Below are 24236 nucleotides of genomic sequence, written 5' to 3'. Positions count from 1 at the left end.
CGCACTCATTTTCATGTGGCTTGCTCTAATATGCGCACATACAAAAACAATTACATGTCTACGTATCTAAAGACCGATGACCTTTGCGTCGACCGTGATGAAAATTATTAGCTGCTGTGTACCGAAACGCACAAAACCGAGAAATTGTTTATGTTTTATCGTCAGTCGCGATACAGAAAGATTCGCGGAGGTCGTACCACGCTGGCTCACCTCATCACTTCATTAGTATGAATGCCGCCACGGTTGTATTTAATCTTAATTTTGCCAATCTGTAAGTCGCTGTTAGTGCGCAACCTGGTAATACATTCAGAACCCAGTCATGCAACTTCCTAAGCCAATTAAAACAGCCATTTATGAATGGTGTAACTCCATCAACCGAGGAATACAGAGGACAGAACAATGCCTCGGTCAAGCTTCAGCCACGGAGATAACATTTGAGCTGCAGCGCATACTGAACGAACTCGACGCTGTTAACCAGAGAAATGCTAAGATCGTAGATGCCATGGAGAAACATGTTAAGGAAAGGTCCCGGAATTACCGCAAACGAGTACATCTATCAAACCCGGGAAAAGAAAAATACTACCCGAACTAATCCATTACTGCAGTTGGGTAACGAAATGGTTTACGCTGGTCGGCAGTTTGGAGAAACCACCACGTACGGTTAGTAGGAGACTAGGATTTAATTAATTTGCCAAGAACGCTGCTTGCACTGAAAAACAGTCATTTACATAACTTGGAGTAAATGTCTACAACACTTTTTAAGCTTTTTGTCAATAATATGGAAGCGTACGCCATTCTAGATGTTCTGTTGCTGCAGGGCGTGGCAAACATCTGTACGTTAATTTGCAACTTTTGAAAAGACTAATCACCAATCCACCAGAAAATGAAATTTCTTTGACTCAAATCTAAAATCTTACGCCGAAAATATATCATACACTTAGCCTAATGGCGACTGTTTCCTTCCTGATTTTGTCCGGTAGTTCCTGCACTTTTCAGCGTTTGTTAGACACGTAGAAAGACTGCAACCCAGTGCGACCCTTCCAGCCAAAAATTAACTGTTAAGTCGGAAAAACGTTAAGGCACAGACAGAGGTTTACTGCGCCATTGTATAGTGCTGTATTTTTGGAGATGCCATCTTCCTGGTATTACTCAACTGAATAAAGGCTAATAGAAACAATCTTTTGCAGGTAAATGTTTGCTAATGATCGGGAGGTGTGAGGAGGAAATGGGACAAGAAGAATTACGGTTTGTATCTCAGGTGGCATTAGTATACCTTACTCCCTTGAAGCGCTTTATGGACACTGATTTGAAGCACGCCCTCGTATGTACGCAAACATATCCATAATGAAACAACGATTTTCTTAATTGTTTGTGTAACTGAACCAAGGGTCTCCGTAGAAAGAAAGGCGAACTTTACATAATGCGCGACTCGACCTCGACGCTTCAAGACGCAGACTCAAGAAAGCTCGATTACCTGAGAGACAAGCCGAGGTGAGTAAGAGTCGCTCACTTTCACGACAATCGGTAGAGTGCAAATATATCGGGTTGTTGTAGTTAGAAGCGGCTGTACGCACCAATCAGGCTCAGTATGACCGTCAAGTTGAATTAACAAAGCTCTCTTGTGAAGCCGTACAAAAAGAAAAAATAAGCCATATCCGCTGTCTTCTAAAATTCGTCGACACACAACTGGATTTTTTCACAAAGACTGTGGGGCTGTTGACCAGCTTGAAAGAAGAACTCATTAAGACACTTAAAGGGGAAAAAGAGTTCCAGCTGGATCCCGAATGGCCCACTCTGAGCTTCGAAAGTAACCTAATGGAAGCAAGGCCGCCTACTCCGAAACGGGAGCCGATCCCCCCGCCTTCGCCTATAATACCTCTAACTCCAGATTTGCAATCAACCAATCCGTCAGTGGACCAGACGACCCCGACCCCCGCTCCGTCAGAAATCCCTGCCCTTCAAGCTCGCGTCTTGCTCCCTTTTGTTGGCAAAACGGCCAGTGAAGTCAGCGTGGTCAAGGATGAAATTGTGGAGGTGGTAGAAGGGACGGGACATTCCCGCAGGGACGACGGATGGTCGCTGGTGAAAAAGACCACGGGTCAGATCGGCTACGTACCCAAGGTTAATGTGGAGATTATTGGTGCTACGGGAGATAGTAAACCCATTATGCCGTACAGTGGGCCTGGGAATCGTCTGGGGTCTGATGGTGGAAAGCGTGCATCTCCAATTCCACCTCCAATTATGGATGGTGGAGATGATGCCTCGGTGAACAGAGAGTCTCTCAGGAAATCGAAACCTTCTCCTTCCGCTATGTAACGAGCCATACCAGAGGCGATCTGAACCATAGTTTGTCAAGTTTGCGGAAATCTTCCAGTAGACCGGTTGAAATATTCAGAAGTTATTAGTTATGCCGATCGGTAGTAGACTGTTACCGAATTTAGTGAGGCTAAGGGAGAGTGGTGGGTTTGCACGTTATTCCACAAGTTTCAGTTTATCTAATTTTTATCTTGTTGGTTATTGTTCGTTCGCTGTGAGGATAGCCACGTTTGCCTGACTCTTGTGGTTGCTTTATTTTAGTTGTTTGAATCCATAAATTGATAGTTTATACAAAGCCGCACAAGAAGCAATATTATCTCTCTTGATCATCATGCTTAACAGCACTTGCAAAAATTAATTCCTTGGCTAAACCAAATTCTGGTACAGACCAAAAAGGTTGATATAAACACCCATTTGTTAATTACAACAGTGCATGACCTTCCGGTAAAAAGGCTTGCTAATCTATCAGCTCCATTTGCAACGAAACTGAGCCTCTGTTTGAATAGGGCTTTACTGGATTATTCAATTCAAACGAGCGTGCCTTCATCGGATCGCCTATGGTCACCAATGCCAATACGTTGCTTGGGTGCTGTTGCCTTTTATTAAGGGTGACTTCCAAAGCAATGGTCGATTGGTTTCGCTTCTCTCCCCTGATAGTCGGCAACGTTCAGAAGGCTCTTACGTTCTCCGTTGGATCTGCCGGGCGAGATTCCGATTACACCAAACCCGTTTTCTCCAGCGAGTAAGACATTGCTTAACGCAGTCTGATTGATAAGCGCTTTGGCTGTCCAGAATTGCTTTAATGACGTAAAATCCATTTTCGATTTTATATCCCCTGGGCCTTCTGTCGACGCAGAAAACGAAAGCAGGTGCGTCATTCTGTTTCCAGTACCCGGAACATCTGTGCACTTATTGATCTCGTGCAGAAAAGCGGTGAACTCTTCAATTTTTATTTTCAGTTTGTTGACGTTAGCTTGCTGAATTTCCGAGCGGCATTCAGACAACTCTGCTCTGCCATCGCAAGCATGTTCTGCCACAACAAACTGCAAGGCACGGTGTAGCGTTGTCTCTTGCACAGAGCGAACGACATCCGCTACGACTTTCCCCACTAATTCGATGGCCTCAAAACGTAGTATATTCTTGGCAGCGGGATCAAATTTTGGGACATTCACTGAACAGTCGGAAGAAATCTCTGCGCCACTGTCAAGACTAGTGTTGCCTAACAGTTTAAGGTGGTAAGAATGGCATAAGTGCTGCAAGCGGGTTATCCAGGATGTAAGCCTTAGCGTTCTAGCTGTCGCAGTTTCATCTGAACGTCTAGCAGGAAGCATAGACGCGCCCAACTCAAATACACACATGGCATAGCGAAGCCCTACCATCGGTCCTACGTCGGCTCCGAATATTATGTTGCCGAGTTCCATCATGAAACCAAGGAACCAATTGCACTCGTTGTCTGTCAGCTGTCGACTAAAATCCACATTAATCAGCTGGAGATCGTCCCCAGGATGAGACATCGCTGGGGATGTTTGCGAAGCCCATTTTCGGACTTTCCTCCAAAGCTTCCTGAGACGAAGTCGCTTAACCTTTTTTTCGGCTTGCGGTGTATTTGATTTAATAAAATCGCTCAGAATTGACGAGTCCCATTGCCCTGTTATGGATCTGACGATGACTACCATTAGCAATCCGCCCGCTACCAATATGTCCGCTACTATGTCATTTACAGGAATTTTATTCTCTGTCCTTGCATCTTTGATGGCAGATTCTTCGTTGGCTACTGTCAACTGTTCAAAAAGGTCATCCACCAAATCGTTCACGAATTGTCCTAATTTGTGGTTTAAAAGGGCCGTTGAAATCGCATAACCTTCGCAAATATCCAGTAAAAGGGCTGTGTCGCTTGTACCGTTGGCATTACTGGATAAAAAGGCTATGATCTTTGCATAAATGTCAGCTGTTGCAGTGAAGCCCGTGGAACTTGATGCAGCATGGAAGTCGTGCGAGACATTCCCAGCAGATGCGCTAATACTCCAAGGCTTGACTGATTTCGTTATGGTTTGCCCCAGTATCTCCATTATGCATGTTGTTTTATAGAATCAAACGTAGGCCATAGCCCTAGGTTCAACATCGTAGCTGTGCGGAATCTGAATCAATGGTGGGAGAATGCAAGATCAGCACAAACAACGGTATACATTAACCTAGCGGAACAAGCGACCACCAAAACCAGGACAGCAAATGTGCAGAACGTTGCTGCTTATAACAAAGTGGCACATACCACTTACATAAGAAATGCACTTCAAAATTAAAACATGGGCGATAAAAACTAAAACATTGCAGTACTCTTACAAGTAACAAAACCGTGAACCATCCATAATACTATTTTCTTTGTACTATTGGTATAACCACACTGCTCGTATTAGTTTTACACAGTACTAGTAATGCAACGCTAGTGATGACTAGGCTATTCTCCCAGATCAACCGCTTTAGCAGACTCCTTTCGATCTTTTTCCGCAGCAGCAGCACCTCCTTTTTTCTTTGGTTTAGGCTTGTTACGGTTAGCGAAGTATTCGCTTATGGGCGGTTTTGTCATAGGAGCTGGCGGAGGGTAACCTTTCAGTGTAATCGGCTCACCATTTGGATATCTCATCGTTTTGGGTGGGAATTCCGCATCCATCAGTTCCGCAATCTCCACTTCCAGCTCGGCAAATTCATTCGGCTTTGTGCAGGACATTAACGCATTGTAGGCCTTTTCCAAATACAGCGCTTTCTGGTTATCGAACTGACGTCGCGATATTTCGAAAGGATCTTCCGCTCTGGCCGCTAGCATGCGCTCGGCTTCTTGCTGCGCCGCTGCTCGTTCAGCGTCCTCGTCGATAAGGATCTCGCTGATGGCTGAAGCCTGCTTATCGATCGTCTTTTCACTGCGGCGTTTTATTCGTGGTTTGAACAAGTAATCCACTTCCGACTTCTTGTCCAGGATGTCGTACTTGTGCCTCGGGCCAGGCCGTCTAACTTTAGGCTCTTTTTTAGGCGCTTGTTCTTCCATCTCCTCGTCGTCAACTGCCTCTGCCGGCGCCTCAGCCGGTGATTGATCAGCTGGTTCCATGGAGACTTGACTTTTGCTGGTCATATCCTCTAGAGAATCGGCCTCATGCTCGTTCTTGTCATCTTTCCCTTTTCCTTTTCCATCTTCTGGGGCGGTGGCCTGCACTGCAAACATGGGCCGCTTATCAGCGACGTGTGCTTGTACCGCTCTGGCCGCTTCAGCTTTCGCCAAACTCTCTCTAAGGTCACGGGACAATTTTCGCCGCCGGTCCCATGCATCCGGTTCATCATGCACTCTCGTTTCAAAAACCTCCAATAGATTCGCCGGAATTGGTCTGGCATCAATGGCGTTCGGATCCGGCGTGGGTATAAATCCGGGGCGGTCTTCTCGTTTCAATATTGACTGCCGCAACATGTCTCGGTTATTGTCCCATTTGTCAACATCGTGTTCGGGATCATAGTACAATTTGTCCTTTTGTTCGCTCTTTGACACCGGCATTACTAATTGAGGCGCTAGAACAGCAACTTTCCGTTTTTTCTCATACTCATCGATTTGGTCACCGATGTCTCGGATATGTTTAGGCGGGGGCAACCGTCCGTCCGCAGGGGCATGGGTTTCCACATTCTTTAGAACATTGTCGTACAGATTCTGCATAAAGTTCCAGTCGCCTCCACGGTTCCGTATGGCAGCCAGGGCGCCCTCCTTTGCGGAACGATATCCCAAGTAATATCGCCATGGTCGGCGTTTGGAGAAGAGATGATGGGAATGTCTCTCTCGTTTAAGGCTTCGTACCCAGCAAACGTCCAGCGTTTTGTTGCGCATATCGAACAATGTCTGTGACAGTGCCCAGCGGTACCGCGACGTTGCCAGCCCGCTGGTCTTGGCCGGCGGGATGGACGACGGGACCTTATCAGTGGCCATCCATTTCCCATATTCCGACAGCCAGTCAATGCGTTTATCGAATTTTCTTAGCTCGTTGTTCTTCAAAATGGAGCACACAACTTCGAAACGGTCCATCCGACGCTTTAGAAACTGCAGTGCTCGCTCAATATGCTCCGTGCGATCTTTAGGACCAGTGTGCGGGATGGCGAATTCTTTTTTAATAAGGTGTTTCTCTACTTCCAGCTTGTAATCCCAGAATCCACCGAGGATCTTCTTGGCGCTGACCAGCTGCTGGACGGCTGCTTTTTTAATGCGCCGGTGCACGTGATCGGGTGGCGGTGGCTTATTAACGTGGAACATATTGATCTCCTCCTGCAGTCCGGCTAAATTCGGTTCCAGTGGGAACAGTTCATCGTAGTGTTTATACGTATCATTGAATATCTTTTGTCCACCACCTCGTTCTTGGCCCTGAACTAGTCTGTAGAACACTCGCATATTGCCGCCATAAAATACCGGAAACGTTCCATCTGCAACCAGTCACAGCCGATTATTACAAATTGTTTTTATCATTCCGCAACTATTTTCGATTTTATCTCCATTTGACGAATCAATGTAGTAAGTTTTGTAAATGTATTAAAACTTGCCACTGTATTGAAAATAGTCGATAACAGTCGAATTGAAAATAGTCGACAACAGTGCAGGAAGCAACAAAATACCGTTTGGCCCTGGAACGTTAACAACATGAACCGGCTTTTAGTGGATAATGGCTTTAAGAGCTCTTACTTGTAATGTTGTACAGTAAAGCGAGTGTCCGATAGTAACCATCCAGGAACATGTTTTTGTAAGGAAATCTCAGTCCGAAGCCTTTCTTGTAGCACATGAGGGCATTTTCAAAATCGCACATCTGAAAGTATGTATCCGCTTTGAGCAACAACGCTCGATAATCCTTGTCATTGGCTTTAAGACACTGTTCGACTTTTGCCAAAGCGATATCGTACTCGTTGAACTGATTATGGTACAGGGCCTGTTGATAAAGCGTATCTTTGTCTTTTGGGTCATAGAACGCAGCAGTATCCAAATAATGCTTTGTTTTGCCATCGCGATGAAGTTTCCGAAATTCCCTCACAATATCCTTGCAACGGTCAATAAAGTACAAAGGAACCTTTTTCACTCCTGGTGGACCGAGGACGGAGAATGCCTTCTTTCTGCGATGTCGACGGGTTAAAATATGAGTAATCTGCAATCAGCGTGGCAGAGTTTTTAGCAAAATCCAACATACATGCCAGACGCAACGGCTTTTTATGTGACCTCTTTCTGCTCGTGCGGCTTGACGGTAGTCGGTGGTGGCGGCAGCTTTAACGTCTCTGTTTCGGCATATAATCGCTCTGCAGAAACATCCTTTGGCGGACGAACTTTTTTTGGTAGCGGAAGCATGGACTATTACAGTGGTGTGGGGCTATTGCAGATAAATGCCGGGTGAACTGCGCATTCAAACTATTCCTGTGTTCACTCTTCTGTTGATCTTTTGCGCGCCGGCTTTTTGTCAGTTAGTACAATCGTCTTATGCTGTTTACTGCATCCGACAGGCCTGTATTGCATTATTATTCGATGCCCGAATTATATCTCCGCTTATTTTATGCTTTTCATTATGTTGTTGTCTAGCAACAGTTTGCAGTTGTCAACAAATAACAACAGCGAATGTTTATTTATGAAATGGTTATACCACCATAGTTTGCTGTGCGCAGGTCAGGTAAGTACTTTATAGTAGTAAAACCTGATATTACAGTATTACGAGACGCTAGACTTCCGTTTTGTTACGGATTATACCATTATTGCTAAAGCAGTAAAAAACTGAAAATATCAAAGCTGCAGTTTTAATCTTTGATTTTAACGCTCTCCTTTTTGCAGGTATTAACGTAACATATTTTAAAAAAGACCTAAAATTCTGTCTCGGAGATACAGATCTTTTTTCGTGTGTGGCTTGCATGCAGAAGCAGCCGCACGTTGACGAAAAACCTGATGCTGAGCAAGACTAGTTTAGAAAGGTATGTACGCTTTGACTTTAGACCGCGTAAAAGCAAGACTGCCTGCCGCTTACTATTGAAGATTGCAGCTCAGTAATACAATCTCGTCTTCATTGCCGGCGGCTAAACTTTGTATGGTACAAAGTTTTAACATTTGAATTCGTTAACGCATTCATATTTCTTGCTTTCAGGGTGTTAAACATGATCGATGAGGCCAAATCCACATTAGCGGAAGTTACACCGGAGCAGGTGCAGAGTACAGTCAGTGACCGTGCATTAGGGACACCATCCCAGACTGACCTATCTGAACCGAATGCGGAGACGATGTACGATGATACTTGAAAACGATAGTACGTTGCTACCGCCCTTTAACTTCCCCGACGGAAAACGATTTTTAAATAAAAAACGTAACTTTACAACCTCGTAAAGCGCGATCAGCTTCTGCGCGATAATTAGTCGGTTTAATCCTTTAGAACATTTGATGCTTTCGAAGAAGCTCTCGCCAAAACGGGCACCAGTATTGCCAAGGCCGTCGCCGAGCAAGTGGAATCTTGGGTAAACCTTCAAAGTTCTGCCAAAACACATCCAGATAATGACCTGACGAATCTTATCAACAGAAAGGTCAGTGATCAGGTACGTACGAAGTTTCCTGTTTTAATACATTTTGAATTTTGCAATATTCATGGTATGTTGCAGCTCAGCCGTCTCACGCAGCAGCACGCACAGCTCCGACACAATTTAGAGGATGAAATAATATCTTCCATTCAGGAGATTGCAGAACACGGTCCCTCAGCTGACATCAGCCTGCCGGAATGGCCAGAAATGGAGGTTAAGCTCCGTTCATCATTAGCATCGTTTCACAGTCTGCCAGTGGCTCACGACGCTAAATTTTTACGTCCATCTGGGCCAGATCATTATGAGCTGGATCATGCCGCAGCGGAGTCAATCTTTCGCGATGCGATGAGTTCCAGTTCCACTCATTTTCAATCGGCCATCGACATCTGCAAGGTTTTAGCGACCTGTACTAATATAAACGAAGCCCATTTCCCTGAACTGGAGATGGTCGACTCCGATGAAGAAGACCTGGAAGGACTTGATGCGGATAATTTGGCGGCAGAAACTGGGATTCTGGATACACCAAAGACCAATCAGCAGGCAACAGACGATTTCATGCGCTCGTGTTGCGATGCACTAGAAATCGACGAAATGAAAACCGAAAACGACGGTGACAACCCCAACAAATGGCAAAATTTGTGGTGCGCAACTGTGTACAGTTAATAAGATATTAATATGGAAAAAGATAATATAAACTATAAAGTATCTGTATTCTAGGCAATGATGTGTTTCGTATTTTAGGTGGCGATATAGCCGTTTGATCATTTTTATGATCACAGTAGCCGCCCTATTTCAACTTTACTCTGCTATCGCCCAAGTGCAACGCACCGTCCATGCAGATTTGGATGCCATAAAGGGACTAAATAAAGGCTTGGCAGCTAAAACTTTAGACGGTTAGTTTTTCTTCGGAATGCTTTTCCACTTATTCAAACGGTTGTGTAATTTGGCAATGCGACTGTTGTAGACGACGAGTGCTTTTGGGTTATGTTTGTTAAGTCGATGGGCAAATGTCCGGGACGTTTTTCCTGTTGCAGCGGTCCGCAAAGTTTTTGGCACTTACAATTAAAAGCGTTCATAACTGAAGTAAACAAATAAAACAATAAAATAATCTAAATCAGTAGAACAGAGGCTAACTCAAAACCGAGAGACTGCCACACTAATTACTGAGATTCATACAGACTACATAATTCTCGCGGTCAGTTATAAGAAAACGTCCCATTACTGATCACATAGCATTTTGGCCCTGTAATCGTAATGTGTCACGCTTCATCTGGTCTAGGGCAGTCTCGGCTCTGTGAACAACTTCCGATACCAAATGATCCGCTGCGGAGTTCGTATCAGTGCTTTCTCGTGCCGTTGACCTTCTGTTCGGGTCTTTGGGCCACGTACCTCTGGAATCACCGCCAAAACCTCCACTCTTTTTCAGAGAACTCCCTCTATAACTGTCGTCATGGATAGTGGTTATCACAGTGTCGGTAACTGTTTCGTCTAGGCCTGGTTCGCAACCCGGAGACCGCTGCAAAGTAATGCTCAAAGCATCCTTGAGAGCTGCAAAACGCGCCTCAACCTCAGCGCGGAAACACTGAACATCGCTCCCTTTAGACGACAAACCCTGTTCGCTGGCCCGTAAACGCTGGAAAGCGCTGGACTTGAAATTGCAGTATTCCTTGTCCTTATTATCCAGTTTAGCGTTAATTTGTCGTAGATTATCAAGCACCCACGTTCGCAAACAATTAACTTCCGTGCAAAGGTTATCAACGGTTTGGCGTAATGCAGTGTTATCCGTCGCACAGTCAGCCTTGTAATCACACAATTCCCTGGTCTGCTGTTGTAGTCTCTGCTCAGTGCGGCAGACACGTTCGCCTATGTTTCGTTCCAGCTCTTCCATTTCTCTCCGTCGAGTCGCCAACAAATCCCGAAATTTGCTCATATCGTCCGCGACTCTCTGCAGTTTGTCGCCCATGCTGTTGATACGGGGTTCTAAGTCGTCTAATTTGTTCTTAATGCTTTGCACTTTTGAGCTTCTCATACCGATATCTGGGTTTGAATGGTAATCAGCATCGTCCACACCAGGAAGACTTGAGTTGCGCATGCTTTCCATTGGTGGCGGTTTCATGGAGCACGTCAGCGGTACGATGTCATCTACCAGATCGTACGGCTGTGTCTCCCTGCCACCGGTTGGCCTACGTGGCAGGGAGAGATTTCCTCCACGATAATCTCGGCTCATATTGTTCACGACATGACCAACAGCTCACTAGACATGAAAGATTACAGATAAAAAATCCTACATAATTTGAATGAAATACCACGTGGCGGGAACTGCACCCCGCTCTGACCGTAGCCTGTATGCATGTTGTCATGATGATGTTACAGATACTTAACAGTTAACACGTTTCATCCCAACACTTGAGCACGCTTATGGTCGCACCTTTTAAACTTTCTGTTAGGCTGTTTTTTGGCTGCTCTCGAAAATACCTACCGTAACTTTGAACTTATTTTGTTTAATCTTTAAAATGATTTGCATTTGGTTAGTTGTTTCGCAGTTTTGCACTTTGCACTGATGGTAAGATGGTAACTGATCAAAGCATTGGTTTATCGGAACGCTCGTACCTAGCATACTTAACCTGTCGCCCCCATTCGCATACAGACTGTCGATTTATTTGAATTCTCCGTGGCAGAGAGCCAATACAGGACGTCAGCGTATTGGGCTTAAACTGTGGTCATATCCTAAATATAAAAATTTAGGAGAGGTGTCATTTGCATTGATCTTTCGAGTTTCGACTATCAGGAGAACGACCAAAATACTTTGGTCGCGGTGCTTTGGTTTTAGTGTTTTCTTGTTAGATTAATGGCTCTTTGTCTGCAAATCATATGCCAGTAATCCTGCCGGGTAGCGTAAATTAATGCTGGGGGAAAATTCGATTGTTTATGACTTCTGGACCGCTAAGCAGTATTAGCAACGTAATTTCGGAGAGCTCAGATTCAGCTGACCATAGGTAAGTGGGCATTTGTTTATGTTCGGCCGCTTAATACATGATACATCAGTGCAAGTATGACTCATGAAGACGCCATTGAATTTACAGAGACGATTTTATGGCAGCCGTCGACCGGTGTCATAGCACTATTCGCACCCAAGTGCTCGAGCGATCAGATGAAGTTGCGAATTTTTTCGTGAACGCATGCCACAAACTTGATATCGACCACCCCCATGATTATTTATCGTATATCGATAACAACGTCCTGAATATCCAGTCTTTTGTCAAAACCCAGGTGAGCATGTCATTATTTTATTTGAGTCTATTTACTGATGATGAAAACATACGTACGCTTTGCAACGGTTCGACGCTTAATGGCTCAACTGCTTTTCATGTACCGAAACGTTTGCCGCAGATTTAAGAAAGAGAGCATTGTAATTCCCTTTTCAGTTTCTTCAGCTTCAAAATGACATACGCTATTTAAGAGGTGCGCCGAATGAAGAATTGCCTTCAGCTGTGGAAAAGAAGCTTAGTCGGCTATTATCCCAGTCCCACAATAGCTATGCTGCTTTTCGAGACACCCTTTCAAACCAAGGTTTATCGCAGCGTGATCAGTCGGTATTGCTTCCCGGCGGAAACTCTAATCTAACGACCACGCCCAGCGAATTACCGTCTGACACCATTCCAGGCGACACCGAAGCATCAGCTAATTCTGCCGAACCGATTTTCTCTGCAAGAGGAAGTCAGTCTTTGGGAGGAGCTTCTCCTAGATCAAAAGAATCCAGTGGAAGTGCTCTACCGCGCAATCAGTCAGATGCCAATCCCAGATCCTCAGTGACCAATCAGCCGATCTCCGATGTAACGGTCTTGGAACAGTACTCTACGATCGAACGCAGAAACAGTTTTCCTAGTCGAAATCAGTACAGAGATTCGCAACAGAGCAGGAGCTCAACAACGCAATCCCTAGATTCTGCTGGATCGCTGCCAAGACGAGCGTCTACTCAATCAATAAGTTCGACAGACAGCACATCACGGGTAAAAATTACTGTTCCCAGAGAGTCCATCTCGTCTCCTGTACCAGATGAGGGTGGTCAGAGATCCAGGATATCAGTGCCCACTGAGGAATCGATTCCCTCTCGTCAATCGCGCACCAGCACCAGCTCGCTACCGTCTGAATCACATGCCGTACAAGAAGCGATATCGGAGACTTCACAGCCGTTCGACGATTCACCGTCTTATCCAAGGAGATCGAGCAAGCAGGACCCAAACTCACACACCTCAGGGAGCCGCCCATCGATAGCTTCGACGCTATCCGAGCCAGCGAAGCAATCCCGACAAAGTGTCGATGGTGCGTCCAGGCGAAAAAGTACTATTAGCGACGAAACATGCCCAGATGAAGATATTTCTCGAACAGATACGTCTTGCGAGCCAGAAACATTGCCGTCTCTTGGCAGTCTTCCGCGCAAAAAGTCTTCGGCGAAGTCAAGCGTTATTGACGAGATGCCAACGAAAGGTTCTCCTCAAAGGGCACTGCGGGAAAGACGGTCCACTCGTAGAAGTCTGCACTCCCAAAGGTCAGATCCGCTGCAGGGAAGCAGCTCATCCAGCTCATCATGTGAAGAAGAAGCAATATCCCGTCAAAGCATCCAGGGTCCGCCTGGCAGCCGGACTTCGATCGAGCACCGAACCTCAGACAAAGGCCCTTATATTCATGTCCACTCTCGCATAGAGCACCCACAAAGCCGCGTATACAAGAGTTTTAGCCGAGATTCGGAGGAAAATGCATTACATCAGCCAAGTAAAGCGTCCAGCGACTCACGCGGAAGTGTCCCGTCCACAAATTTGAATTCTCGCCAAGGCATGCATAAAACATCAGCGAATCACGGTTCAGCAAAGGGAGCAAGCAGAGAACCACAACAGGAGACCCAAAAAAAAGGGGCGCACAAAAAGGAGTCATTGTTGTCTTTGCGCTCCCACAGAAGCCCAAAAAAACGCCACGCAGCCGCCAGTAAAACCTCCGTAGTCAGTTCGGCTGGAGATTCCGGCGCGTCGGAGGAGAAAATGGTTAATAACTCCCGATCCACTCGGCATCGACCGTCAGTCAATCGGTCGATACCCCGGTCGGCTCTGACAAATAGAAGCTCTTTACGCTCGCACGGAGGCACTACAGGTCGGACTGGATCGTCGACCACAATCCATACCGTGCCACCAGAACACCATTCTCAATCTGACACGATCCAGACGAAAACTCCCAGTTCCGTCACTTTCAAGATAGCTCACAGCCAGTCTCGGTCCCCTAGCCGCTCTCGATTGAACACAACTCCGTCCGCAAGAACCACCAGCAGTGGTGGATCAAAACCATCTACCAGAAGCGCGCGAAGCGAAATTACGCAAGTTCCCAGTGACACAAGTCAGGTGTCCGGCAAACCATCTGGACTAGGTTCCCGTTACTCAAAAACCAGCGGCAATTCCCGATTGCGGAAACCGTCCGCAAGTTATGGCTCCAGCATGTCCAATGCTTCACGCAAATCAGAGCGCTCAAAATTTCAGCCAGCAGGTAGTGAGAAATCTCTTCTGGTTCATATGACTGCCTCCCATAGTTCGCAACGAAGTGGACGGACAAGCCGGTCACCTGCCAGTCAACGATCCAGATCGTACCATAGCACACGTACCGCATTTTCTAAGGAACCCAGCAGTAGCCGGCATTCTGCAGTATCAAGTGCTCCAAAGTCCATCGCTACACGGGCGACAGAGCGGTCTATCGACCGGCGTGAGAAAGATCAGTATTCGGCACGATTGACCCCTTCAAATTCTCGATTCACTGTGGAGCACACGGTGTCCCACGAACCCAGCGAAATCGAAAGCAAAGTTTACACGAAGGCGTCAGACTTATCACACCGGACTGAAAGAAGTGGAAGAGCTGATCGCCCTCTGGAAAGTTCTGCGCAGTTTTCGCATCGAACAGGCAGATCCCAAAATTCCGGAAGGTCAGCAGCGCCCATTGGCAACCGCTCGGATAGATCTGAGATTCAAAGACCGGAGAGTCGGCATTCGGGGAAATCTGCCGCAACCCGCCCAACGGCTTCGAGGCATACCGATCGATCGGATTTGAGTAAACATTCCATCCGAACGACCACGACGGCGTCCGGGCGAACCCGCCATAGCGATCGTTCTAGCGAATTATCCACTGCGACATCGCCATCTAAACATACCGCTCGCTCCGATCCAAGTAAGCATTCAATTAGGACCACAACAACAGCTTCAGGACGTACCCGCCACAGTGATCGGCCAAGTGAGACATCTGTTTCCGCAGCGCCATCTAAGCATACCGATCGGTCGGATTTGAGTCAGCACTCAGTGAGGACCACCACCACAGCTTCCGGGCGCACTCGCCACAGTGATCGGCCCAGCGAGTTATCCATCTCTGCTACGCCCTCTGGACACAGCGTCCGCTCATTGCACCCAGTCAGGACTTCCTCGCACGTTTCGCGCTTAAGTGACCGTTCTGGGAAGTTCCAGCCGGTTAGCAGTAGAAGCGGACATAGTGTTCGCTCGATCAGTCCAGCCCGGACGGCTTCCGATATGTCACGGCATAGCGATCGGCCTAGTAAATCTACGCTGCGGTCAGTCCCTTCTAGCGCATACGATATGGGACCGTCAGTATCAGTGGAAAGTTTACGAAGTACCAGCTCACGCAATCGCGCCTCATCGCCAAATGGAAGCGGGGTAATCGCTGTGTCGAGTCATTCAAGTGAACGCTCGTTTTACTCGGAAGTGCACAGCATTCACTCGGAGATTGAACGATCCGCTAGTGGCACGTCTTTCCCAGCACCGTCCAACATACCATCCAGACTGCAGCCCGATCTTCTACATCCTAACATGGCATATGGCATGAAACCCGGGATGTCGCGGACCTCCAACATACACAGTACGGCCAGCCACATGTCGCCGAAGCATTCGCAGTTTTCTTGGACATACAGTGGCGCTTCGGGTGGATCAAGTCGTAGTGGGGAGAGTGGTGAAAGTGATGATCAAAGCGAAGAATATTCACACACTTCTTTGGCCAATAAAAGCAGTGCCCATTCGCAACTGTCTACACGCTCGCAGCAGAGCCAAACAGAAAGTGAATATACCGGAACCGATGGAGCAGTTGAATCGGATAACAGTATTGCCAGCGACGCATCTGATTATTCTCTGGCAGCAAGGAAAAAGAAGCGAAAGAAAAAACAAAACGAGAGATGAAAGTGCCGGATTTTACCATATTTTAATTTGTAATGTTTCTTCTCCAGTTTTCTTCACACTTTTAAATTTTTATGCACAAAAGGATGGTTTGTCGTGGCTACTTTACGCAGCCACAAAAACGCTTCATGATGATTTCCTCGTGTTGTCGGTTTTGTAAACAGTTGTGTCAATACAAATAATAAAAATAATTTCGCATTTTCTGCACTAAACGTACTTTGAAGTTCTTAACGATTTTGTGTGCGGACTGTAACAGATGTTCAGATACATATAATATAATGGACAAAAAGTTAATTTGGACAATATAATGAACAAAAAGCTCATGCGGAGTACCCCATCGTCCGTAGAGTTGCTATGTTAGATTCCACTTGGCCTGCAAGCAGAAGCTTGAAGTTGAAGCGGTCTCGCAAATTCACAAATCGAAAAAAAGTTAATTAAGCTGGTTTAACTACTGGTTAAGCTTTTTCCTGAAGTATTTTACTTAAGACTTAAGAGTGAAATACGAGTGTGAAAATCTTATCAGATGGTATGTGTAAGGATTTCACGAAATCGGAATCTGGAGGAAATCAATGGAAACTGATAAAACCGAAAGTTAAAACAAAGAGAGTACTGCAAAAAGCTGCAGCATCAGTTATAAGATACGCGCATTACACTTTCCGGCTTCTGAAACATTTTAAAAGGAGTGCGGTTTCTTTTTCGGATTCCGAAACTGGAGAAACGCCCTGCTGCATTTTCCACATCTTCTCCGCTGACATATCTGAATTGTTGGACGTAGTTATCTTCCTCGAAACCTGTCTGGATCATATTATGGGGGATAGCAAATTCAAATCAGGTATTCGGAAACCAACAGCGTCCAAAGTCATTTTCGTCTTTTGTTGGAAAGCATGGCTTACAGAATCCCATAACTCGTTATACTTCTAAACAAAGCGCATGTGTGATCTTAATGATGATGAGAAACTTGTATGTATTAATTTTCACTATTTTGAGATTCCTGCTGACCTTTTTTAATGCAGATGCTTCCATTAGCAATCCATTTACTCGCTCAGTATCCCGTGCCAGAACTGCTTCCACAATACTTCTCGAATCCGCAACTGCAGATGGACTGAATCCGCAAAGGTCTTTGAGAATGGCGTAGGTTATTTCGTACATGCTGGCCTCGTCAGATATTAATGCCGAGGCTTTGCTGTGAATTAGGGAGGACTGGGCCGCTTTTTGCGTTATGGAAAATTTGGTCTCATAATACGACTGCTGAATTTGCGCTAACTCTTCGTTACACTAACAAAGAAAAAGTCATCGCTATTTGCTTCAGCATGAACTGCTAAATCTTGAGTACCTTTTCGATTTTAGTTTGCTCAATTTCTTTTATCCAGCCTAAGCGTTTCACCTCGTCTGCCAGTAGACGCTTCTGAAGATGCAGTTTGGACAAACCTTCTCTAACGGCTTTGGACGTGGACAGAATTTTCTCACATTGCACAATTTCGGCTTCGATTTGCTGCATGGGTTCGCGATAGCGACTTAATTCTTCTAAAGCCGAGTATGTCGCTCGCTCCACACGTTCCAACGCAACATGCCGGGAATCCACTTGCTTTTTCAGTTCGTTTATAATATCGGCATTGCCTGCAAATAAGCAATGCAAAACAGGAAATCTGCGATGCCAACCGATGCCAAAACTCACTGGCAACGATATCCTGAAAATAGTTTCGCAAATTGTTCAGGTTTTTGGCTTGGATTTCGAGCATATACGTGATACAAAAGGCCTTGTCGTCATCTGTTTTCCGAATATAGTCCTTGAGACCATTCTCGGTGCTCTTCCTTAAGAGTTCGGTGTAATGCTCAAATGTGTCGATTAGAGTTTCTTGAGTGGCTACAAATTCTTCTCTTTTCGTCTGCATTTTGGATAACTGCCCCTACAAAGTTCAACAAAGGGCCATAAAACTTGATAAAACTTGGTAATACCGGGTAACTGAATGGCGATTTTCGAGCACTACGGGATACTGGCAGCCTATAGCAGGTACGTGAAGAAATTAAAGCAATTATGAAATCATTTTTGACATACCAACCTAAGCTCACGATTGAAGTTGTCTAATGTCTGACGCTTGTTGATTTCATTCTGCACTGAATGCATTAGGCTTTCGTAAGCCGTTTGCTCTTGCTGCCAGTTGTTTTCAAACTTTCCCGGAAATTTGCCCAACTCCTCGATTTTCCCGAAAAACGATTGATTGTATTGCTCACTCATCAGGTTCTTCAATTTTTGCTTGTTTACCTGACAGCAAAAAAAATATTAGAAGACCAGAAAAGCCACTGGCGAAGCATAAGAATTTTTGAACGGTCTGAGCGCACTTCAGTTTATATAATAATAATTGTATTATTAATCGTTATTATCTACCTTCTTTTACAGCACGAAAATTTTGTATTTGCAACTCACTGACGTGCGACTGCGGAATTCATCATTAGCATGTGACAAATCCTGTCCAAGGACCAAAAGAGCGGACGCGTTATTTTTGATTCTCCTGCTTAGTTGTTCGACTTCTTGAAAAAACATTTCCTTTTCCTGAGATGCCACAATTTGCTGATTTTTCTCTTTTTTAATGTGGAAGTCCATCTTTGTAACCAAATCCAGTTGCTGTAAGCATTGATACCTACCAGTTACATGATGGATGTTTATTGTAGTCGGTATTGGAAAGCATGAAAAACATCATCCATATGTCCAAGAAAAGTTCAAGATTTCAAGTTATTGATTCTTTTTAACTTCTCTGAACTATGCAATAAGCGTACTTACTTGTTTATGTGTCAGTTCTTTCAGTTTAGCTCCATTAACCATATCGAGCGGTCCTTCATCCATTTCATCTGCGGACAACCGTACAAGATGTTTCGCATAAATTTCCCGGTAAAGTTCATCCAGCATTATGGTATGCACATCTTCCACCGTAGGACATTTTGTGCGCAGCCATGCATCGTTGTTTTGCTGCTGTTGTGCTGATTTCGATAGTACCGTCAGCAGGTCACCCTTGGCAGTCATGTTCGACTTGGCATCTGCGAGTGGGTTAATTATGTCCTTACGGTCAGGAAGAGCTGGTGTAGACAGAGCCATAGGCTCTTTAGATTTCGGCATGGCAAAACAAATACTGGCAAAATGCTACGGGCAGAAGACTGAAAATAAATAATCAGGAGATACGTCAAAACCGGCACTACACTGCTACATGTTCGGTGTAAGGACACTTGTTACTTTTTGACACCGGCAGAAATGGACAAGTCAAAATCATGGCAGAAAATCAAGCACTGGATTCCTGGTAGTAGATCACATCGCTTTTGAAAAAAATATTAACATGTATCGCAAAAGTCATAAAAAAACGCTTTAACAGAAACCCAATGTTTTTGCGACGATATGACAACCATACTAAGTAGTATTAAAATCGAAGAGAAAACTCAAATTATACACCGTATCTTTGTACTGCTGGTGTCACCCAGTGGGGTAACAGTCCAAGGAAACGGTTTAAGTGACTTGGTTTTCTCCCTTCTTGACGGTGCAATAAGTGCATACTACATAGTCTTCTATAATAATAATTTATTATTATTGTATTATCATAACATCTATCGTAACATAATTATTGTATTATATCATAACATTTATCATGTCAAATGTCCCGAAACCCTCCGAAATATTACGAAATCTAAGTGCTGTACTTATGTATAAGTACTAGTATCAAGTACGGTATGTACTGGCGCAGATAAGTAGTGTACACAGTTTGTTTTGAACAGTTTGAACAGGTCCTGGGCTTATGTTGTTGTTGTTGCATAAGATATGTTGTTGTTGTTGCATGATAATATACTATACAGCCTTTTTCTGTAGGTTCAGGTCCTGGGGCTTTATTTCTTGTTATTATGGGAAACGCTACATATTCTCACAATAATCAATCACTCATTAAGCATCAGGTCCTAAAATCAACAATAATGGTAACGATGGCAACACTTCGTTGGCATACTTCACTAAAGACAACACCCACGAAAAGTTCTTACTAAAAAGCTTGTGAACGTCAAGTGCTGTTGCACGTACTGTAATTACGTACTGTAAATGCTGAAAGCAGTTTTATACCGTACTTCTATAGACAAAAACATAAGTGCGTACTTGTTGCTTTGTGAATTTATGACGATTATTTGATATAAATCTTAAAGCGCTTTTTCAGTTTTCACTGTCCTAATGTTACAAAGCATCGTTGCAATCAAACATCCAGAATTTTCGCTGCATGCATAATTAATACAAACAAGTACGTGCATGCATGAGTAATCTAAAAATTTTATCATTTCTGCAACTTTTTTTCAAGCACAGTAGCTTTTATTCCGTTTAACTGCTTTTAATTTGTATGTTACCACGGCTTTAAAAACTGTAAAGGCTTTAAAACTGTAAAGGCGCACAGAATTTCCATTTTCAGATTTGCATATGAGTTTGCGAGACTAGCTTCTGGTTTGAACTTGCTTTTGACCCTGCCTTGGTCAAGTTATTTCGTCGCTTATCATGAATTTTGAGGAACTATAATACAATGTTGCACATCGAATATGCAAAGGGGGGATCTGACTGTCGAAATATGGCAAAAAGGGATATATGGAACTTTCGTTTCTGAAGTGTCATCGGGCTTGGGTGGATTAACACTAACATGAACCGTCAAAGCTTTAAAGTAACCGAAGCCAAAATTTCTGTGAAGTGATATTATTATCCTGTAATGTATTAATACGAGTTTATCGCTTCGCTATTCACCTCACCATCAGACCGCTTTCTTCCAGCTCGACTACGATCAGCTCAAGCGCGAGATAATTTCGCTGGATCAAAAGGTACGAGCATAGTTTTTTTTGCACTGTAAAGTCGACCCAGATTCTTTGTTGATTAGTCTTAGGCTGAAAGTTCTGCTACAAAGCCACAAGTATTCAGCAAATAGTGCAAGTGATTGTGATTATTGCCCATATAAAAGAGCATTTGGTCAGACTAGTTTGACCTATACCATGGATAACTGGTGCGCAGTAATACATCCGGCTACCACCCATTCCGCCAACGGGACATTTCGCCAACCGGACATTTCGCCAGCCGGTCATTTCGCTATGTAATATTTTGCAGCAGTTCGATTCGAAATTGTAACACAGTTTTCCAAGCGAAATTACCACAAACAGCTTAAACCGAAAATATAACACGAGGAGACATAAGAAACATAAGAAACCTAAGAAAGCATAAGAAAATTTTAAAAAAACTACGATTGGTGACATGTCCCGTTGGCGAAATGTCCGGTTGGCAAAACGGGAGGACACGGGACACGAAACGGGAAACCTTTTGCCGAATTTACTACATTACGATTAAATTATTGTAAGGATGATTTTTACTCCTAGAGATTGGCCAAGAAGTTATTGTGCTGTTGGAACAAAAGCAGTCTTTAGACGCCGCCCACATCGATGAGACCCGTAAACAACATCATCTGCGAGAAGCCATCCAGAAAAAATTATCGGCAAACTCGGAAGACAAATGGAGTCAACTGCTGACTTCTCTGGTAAATTTGTCCTCTGACCGCTTCGAGCCTTCGCATAAACTGATGGCATTAAACTGTGCTCAGTACTATTTTCCCCCTTTTGGGTCTTTTCAGGAAGTCTCCGAAGAATTGTTTAAATTTACCAAGAGCGAACTATGCGGTCATTTTAAGAACCGTGAAAACCTGTCGTATCGCATAGATGATCAACAAAAAAAGCTAGCCGAACTGGAAAAGGAAACAACGGAGATACGGAAACAGGGTGCAAAGGACACGCAGTCGCATGAGGTGTCGATGGAAGAATTTTACCGATGTGGCCAAAATGTTTTGGAAAAGCTAACACAAACTGTAAGTTAGTTTTTGCGTTAACCCATGAAATTTTGCTAATACGTTCCATCCTGACATCCCTGTGAAAGCGAGCAATGCACACTACTGGCTAGTGGCCAGAAACATTCTTCCTCATCATAAATTAATTATTGTTCTTATCTTCAAATAAGTACTATCTGTAATAAATGAATAGAACTTTATTAATTACCGAAGTAGTTTATAATTTCGCTGTGTTGATGTTGTACAACAAAAGATTGTTTTAGACCCAGACAGCAGGAGAGAAAAACGCGTCTCTAAGAAACGCTGTTGAGCAGCAGCGAACAGAAGATCTTGCGCTGTATGAGAAGCTAAAAAATGATTGCTGCGTTGCTCGCATGGAACGACCCCAGCTTCTCGAGCGAAGAACCGCCGTTCTTTTGGAGTCCTCCCGGATAGAAACGGAGGTTCGGGATCAAGCCAAAGCGCTAGAGCAGCGCCTCGATGGCATTGTAGAGGCATGTTGTTACAATCGACAGTGCCATCAAAAGGAAATGTCGCAGTCCGTAAGTCAAATTATTATACGATTTTCATATACTTCACATAAGAGTACGTTAAGGTATAAACAAAGATTAAGTGGTGGTACTGCCATTGGTGCCCAGATACTTCATTGTTTTGTAGTATAAGACAATGTGCAGTTGTTTTATTAAAGGAAATGGCTGCCCGAAATCAGTTCGACACGCAAATGTCTTCAGTGCAGGCAGATTTAAAAAGGTCACTGGATGAATGCCGTGAAGCAGAGAACCAGTTCAGATGTTTGCGAGAACACTATAAATCTCTGCAGAAAACTGAGGCCTGTATAATGAATAATATTCATACCATCGAAGAGCAAATTCAGGAAGCACAAGGCGCCAGGGAAAAGAACAAAGCGCAACTAGCACAAAAGTTTGCCAAGGAAATGAATTACTGCAAATGCGTGCTGCAGAATGCCGAATCAGATGTCCATAATTTGCAAGTGGAAAACACATGTACGTTTAGCAGAATCAGAACTGTACGTTTATTAGATGTCCATAATTTGCAAGTAGAAAACTGCACGTTTAGCGAAACAACTGTACGCTGTATTTCAGAAAGACCTGCATCCACTACTCCAGGTATTTAAAAAAACTGATGACGATGTTGTTATGTTTCAGCTCTCTGCGATCGCTTCAGTTTATTGAAACAAGAGCTAAAGACCATGGAGGCCAGGTTACCCAAAGGTAGTGCGATGTCACTTGCTTCTTAATAGTTTAACCATAGTGCTAATTCAATTATGATGTGCCTGCATATTATAATGGCACCATTGGCACGCAGCAAGTAATTAACACGATGATACGATTTCAAAAAGCCTTCGTTATCAAGAATTTATAAGTGATGCAATTTATAAGTTTTTATTAATTATAACAAGAATGCATCGATTATGTTATCCTGAATCGACTCGTCTACCATTCGTGCTTTACAAATGTTCTTTTTTCGTTTATTTAATTATCTTTACCGCTGACATCTAATTTGTTTATTGCAGTATATAAAGACGGCGACGACGCCAAAAATTTAATTAAAGAGATGGAAGACCAAGTTCAACTGGAAAAGACTAAACGACAGAATGATAGGTTTCGAAGCCATGAGGTATCCAAGTGGAAATCGAAATTTCTGCAACCAGGCGGCACCACCCCGCATATCCATTTCGACCGTCTAAGAAAGCAAATGGGTGAAATGAGCCGAAAGCTCAACGATTTGCAGCAGTATAACTGTGATTAAAATGAGCCCTTGGCGCGGCCTTTTGGAGCAGTACGAGTACTTGCAAACGCTTGACCGTTGAATACGCTGTCGCAACTGAGCACCGTGCATTACTAGCGCTGTAAAGAGTATTGGTACTCTATGGTTTTAATTGTTTTTGTTTGAGATATTCCTCCTGCATATATTGGGACTCAATTCGGGAGATCGTAATCTGCAGCTACCGCTGTTAAATACTGGTAGCATTTTACGGAAATTATAGAACAATGCAAGCTTATTAAAGTTTAACAGGGTAACTAACCACAAAGGTTGGAATTAAAACGGCAACCATTTCCGTTCAGTTATTCTAGTTTCGTGCATATTCCGGTTCACTTATCCGATTTTGCTTTCTTGACACTGCCTTGTAAGTCGTTTTTGAATAATTATGCACTAAATTTGCAGTCAATAATCACTTGAAACACCGCGTATGTACATTTTATGAACATAGATAATCTGTATGTAAAGTACAGGGTTGACCAGACAAAATTGTTACTTACATAACAATAAAAAGCCGCACGGTACCACA

The 24236-nt window shown here is 44.1% G+C and overlaps 7 protein-coding genes across 15 annotated transcripts; 4 read left to right on the top strand and 3 right to left on the bottom strand.

The window, feature by feature from the left end:
* The first annotated feature begins 46 nt into the window (after positions 1-46).
* Positions 47-2717, top strand: LOC129586866 (endophilin-B1-like). Its single transcript, XM_055480331.1, is given in 5 exon segments — positions 47-511; positions 513-660; positions 1188-1321; positions 1399-1491; positions 1555-2717. Coding segments are annotated over 5 exon segments (1329 nt in total). The 5' UTR covers positions 47-319; the 3' UTR covers positions 2317-2717.
* Positions 2569-4385, bottom strand: LOC129586865 (uncharacterized). The gene has a single exon (XM_055480330.1). It carries the CDS (start codon positions 4383-4385, stop codon positions 2919-2921), a length of 1467 nt encoding a protein of 488 aa, XP_055336305.1. The 3' UTR covers positions 2569-2918.
* Positions 2852-9978, top strand: LOC129586867 (uncharacterized). Of its 5 annotated transcripts, XM_055480332.1 has the most exons (7): positions 2852-3185; positions 3276-3548; positions 8147-8283; positions 8454-8588; positions 8736-8895; positions 8959-9518; positions 9619-9978. In XM_055480332.1, the coding sequence occupies exons 3-7, from the start codon at positions 8258-8260 to the stop codon at positions 9773-9775; spliced, it is 1038 nt and encodes a 345-aa protein (XP_055336307.1). In that variant the 5' UTR covers positions 2852-3185; positions 3276-3548; positions 8147-8257; the 3' UTR covers positions 9776-9978. The 5 variants fall into 5 exon arrangements, with proteins under 5 accessions (XP_055336307.1, XP_055336310.1, XP_055336309.1 ...); XM_055480335.1 differs by lacking the exon at positions 2852-3185 and having other exon boundaries at positions 3271-3548; XM_055480334.1 differs by lacking the exons at positions 2852-3185; positions 3276-3548 and adding an exon at positions 7910-7988.
* Positions 4539-7851, bottom strand: LOC129586863 (uncharacterized). Of its 2 annotated transcripts, none has more exons than XM_055480328.1 (3): positions 7547-7851; positions 7022-7475; positions 4539-6765 (listed from the first exon to the last, which is right to left on the bottom strand). In XM_055480328.1, the coding sequence occupies exons 1-3, from the start codon at positions 7670-7672 to the stop codon at positions 4772-4774; spliced, it is 2574 nt and encodes an 857-aa protein (XP_055336303.1). In that variant the 5' UTR covers positions 7673-7851; the 3' UTR covers positions 4539-4771. The 2 variants fall into 2 exon arrangements, with proteins under 2 accessions (XP_055336303.1, XP_055336304.1); XM_055480329.1 differs by having other exon boundaries at positions 7022-7142; positions 7237-7689.
* Positions 9979-11198: 1220 nt separating the features above from the next.
* Positions 11199-16301, top strand: LOC129586862 (mucin-19-like). Its single transcript, XM_055480327.1, has 3 exons — positions 11199-11873; positions 11961-12147; positions 12303-16301. Exons 1-3 carry the CDS (start codon positions 11806-11808, stop codon positions 16092-16094), a joined length of 4047 nt encoding a protein of 1348 aa, XP_055336302.1. The 5' UTR covers positions 11199-11805; the 3' UTR covers positions 16095-16301.
* A 138-nt stretch (positions 16302-16439) lies between these two features.
* On the bottom strand, positions 16440-19723 carry LOC129586822 (uncharacterized). Of its 4 annotated transcripts, none has more exons than XR_008690215.1 (8): positions 18871-19723; positions 18517-18714; positions 18148-18354; positions 17767-17998; positions 17425-17708; positions 17091-17366; positions 16743-17008; positions 16440-16458 (listed from the first exon to the last, which is right to left on the bottom strand). XR_008690215.1 is itself a non-coding variant. In XM_055480270.1 (8 exons), the coding sequence occupies exons 2-8, from the start codon at positions 19201-19203 to the stop codon at positions 16892-16894; spliced, it is 1647 nt and encodes a 548-aa protein (XP_055336245.1). In that variant the 5' UTR covers positions 19204-19241; positions 19318-19723; the 3' UTR covers positions 16466-16891. The 4 variants fall into 4 exon arrangements, 3 of the variants coding, with proteins under 3 accessions (XP_055336245.1, XP_055336246.1, XP_055336247.1); XM_055480270.1 differs by lacking the exon at positions 16440-16458 and having other exon boundaries at positions 16466-17008; positions 18871-19241; positions 19318-19723; XM_055480271.1 differs by lacking the exon at positions 16440-16458 and having other exon boundaries at positions 16466-17008; positions 18871-19227; positions 19318-19723.
* Positions 19724-20133: 410 nt separating this feature from the next.
* Positions 20134-24005, top strand: LOC129586816 (coiled-coil domain-containing protein 18-like). The gene is made up of 9 exons (XM_055480260.1): positions 20134-20356; positions 20522-20764; positions 20871-20918; positions 21467-21622; positions 21716-21946; positions 22189-22467; positions 22614-22929; positions 23092-23157; positions 23460-24005. Exons 2-9 carry the CDS (start codon positions 20744-20746, stop codon positions 23693-23695), a joined length of 1353 nt encoding a protein of 450 aa, XP_055336235.1. The 5' UTR covers positions 20134-20356; positions 20522-20743; the 3' UTR covers positions 23696-24005.
* Positions 24006-24236: the final 231 nt, after the last annotated feature.

This window comes from Paramacrobiotus metropolitanus, unplaced genomic scaffold (assembly GCF_019649055.1).
Source record: "Paramacrobiotus metropolitanus isolate TYO unplaced genomic scaffold, Prichtersi_v1.0 Parri_scaffold0000022, whole genome shotgun sequence".
NCBI classification, from domain to species: Eukaryota; Metazoa; Tardigrada; class Eutardigrada; order Parachela; family Macrobiotidae; genus Paramacrobiotus; species Paramacrobiotus metropolitanus.
The sequence above is the reverse complement of the archived record's forward strand: the minus strand, read 5'-3'. Positions and strand labels throughout refer to the sequence as shown.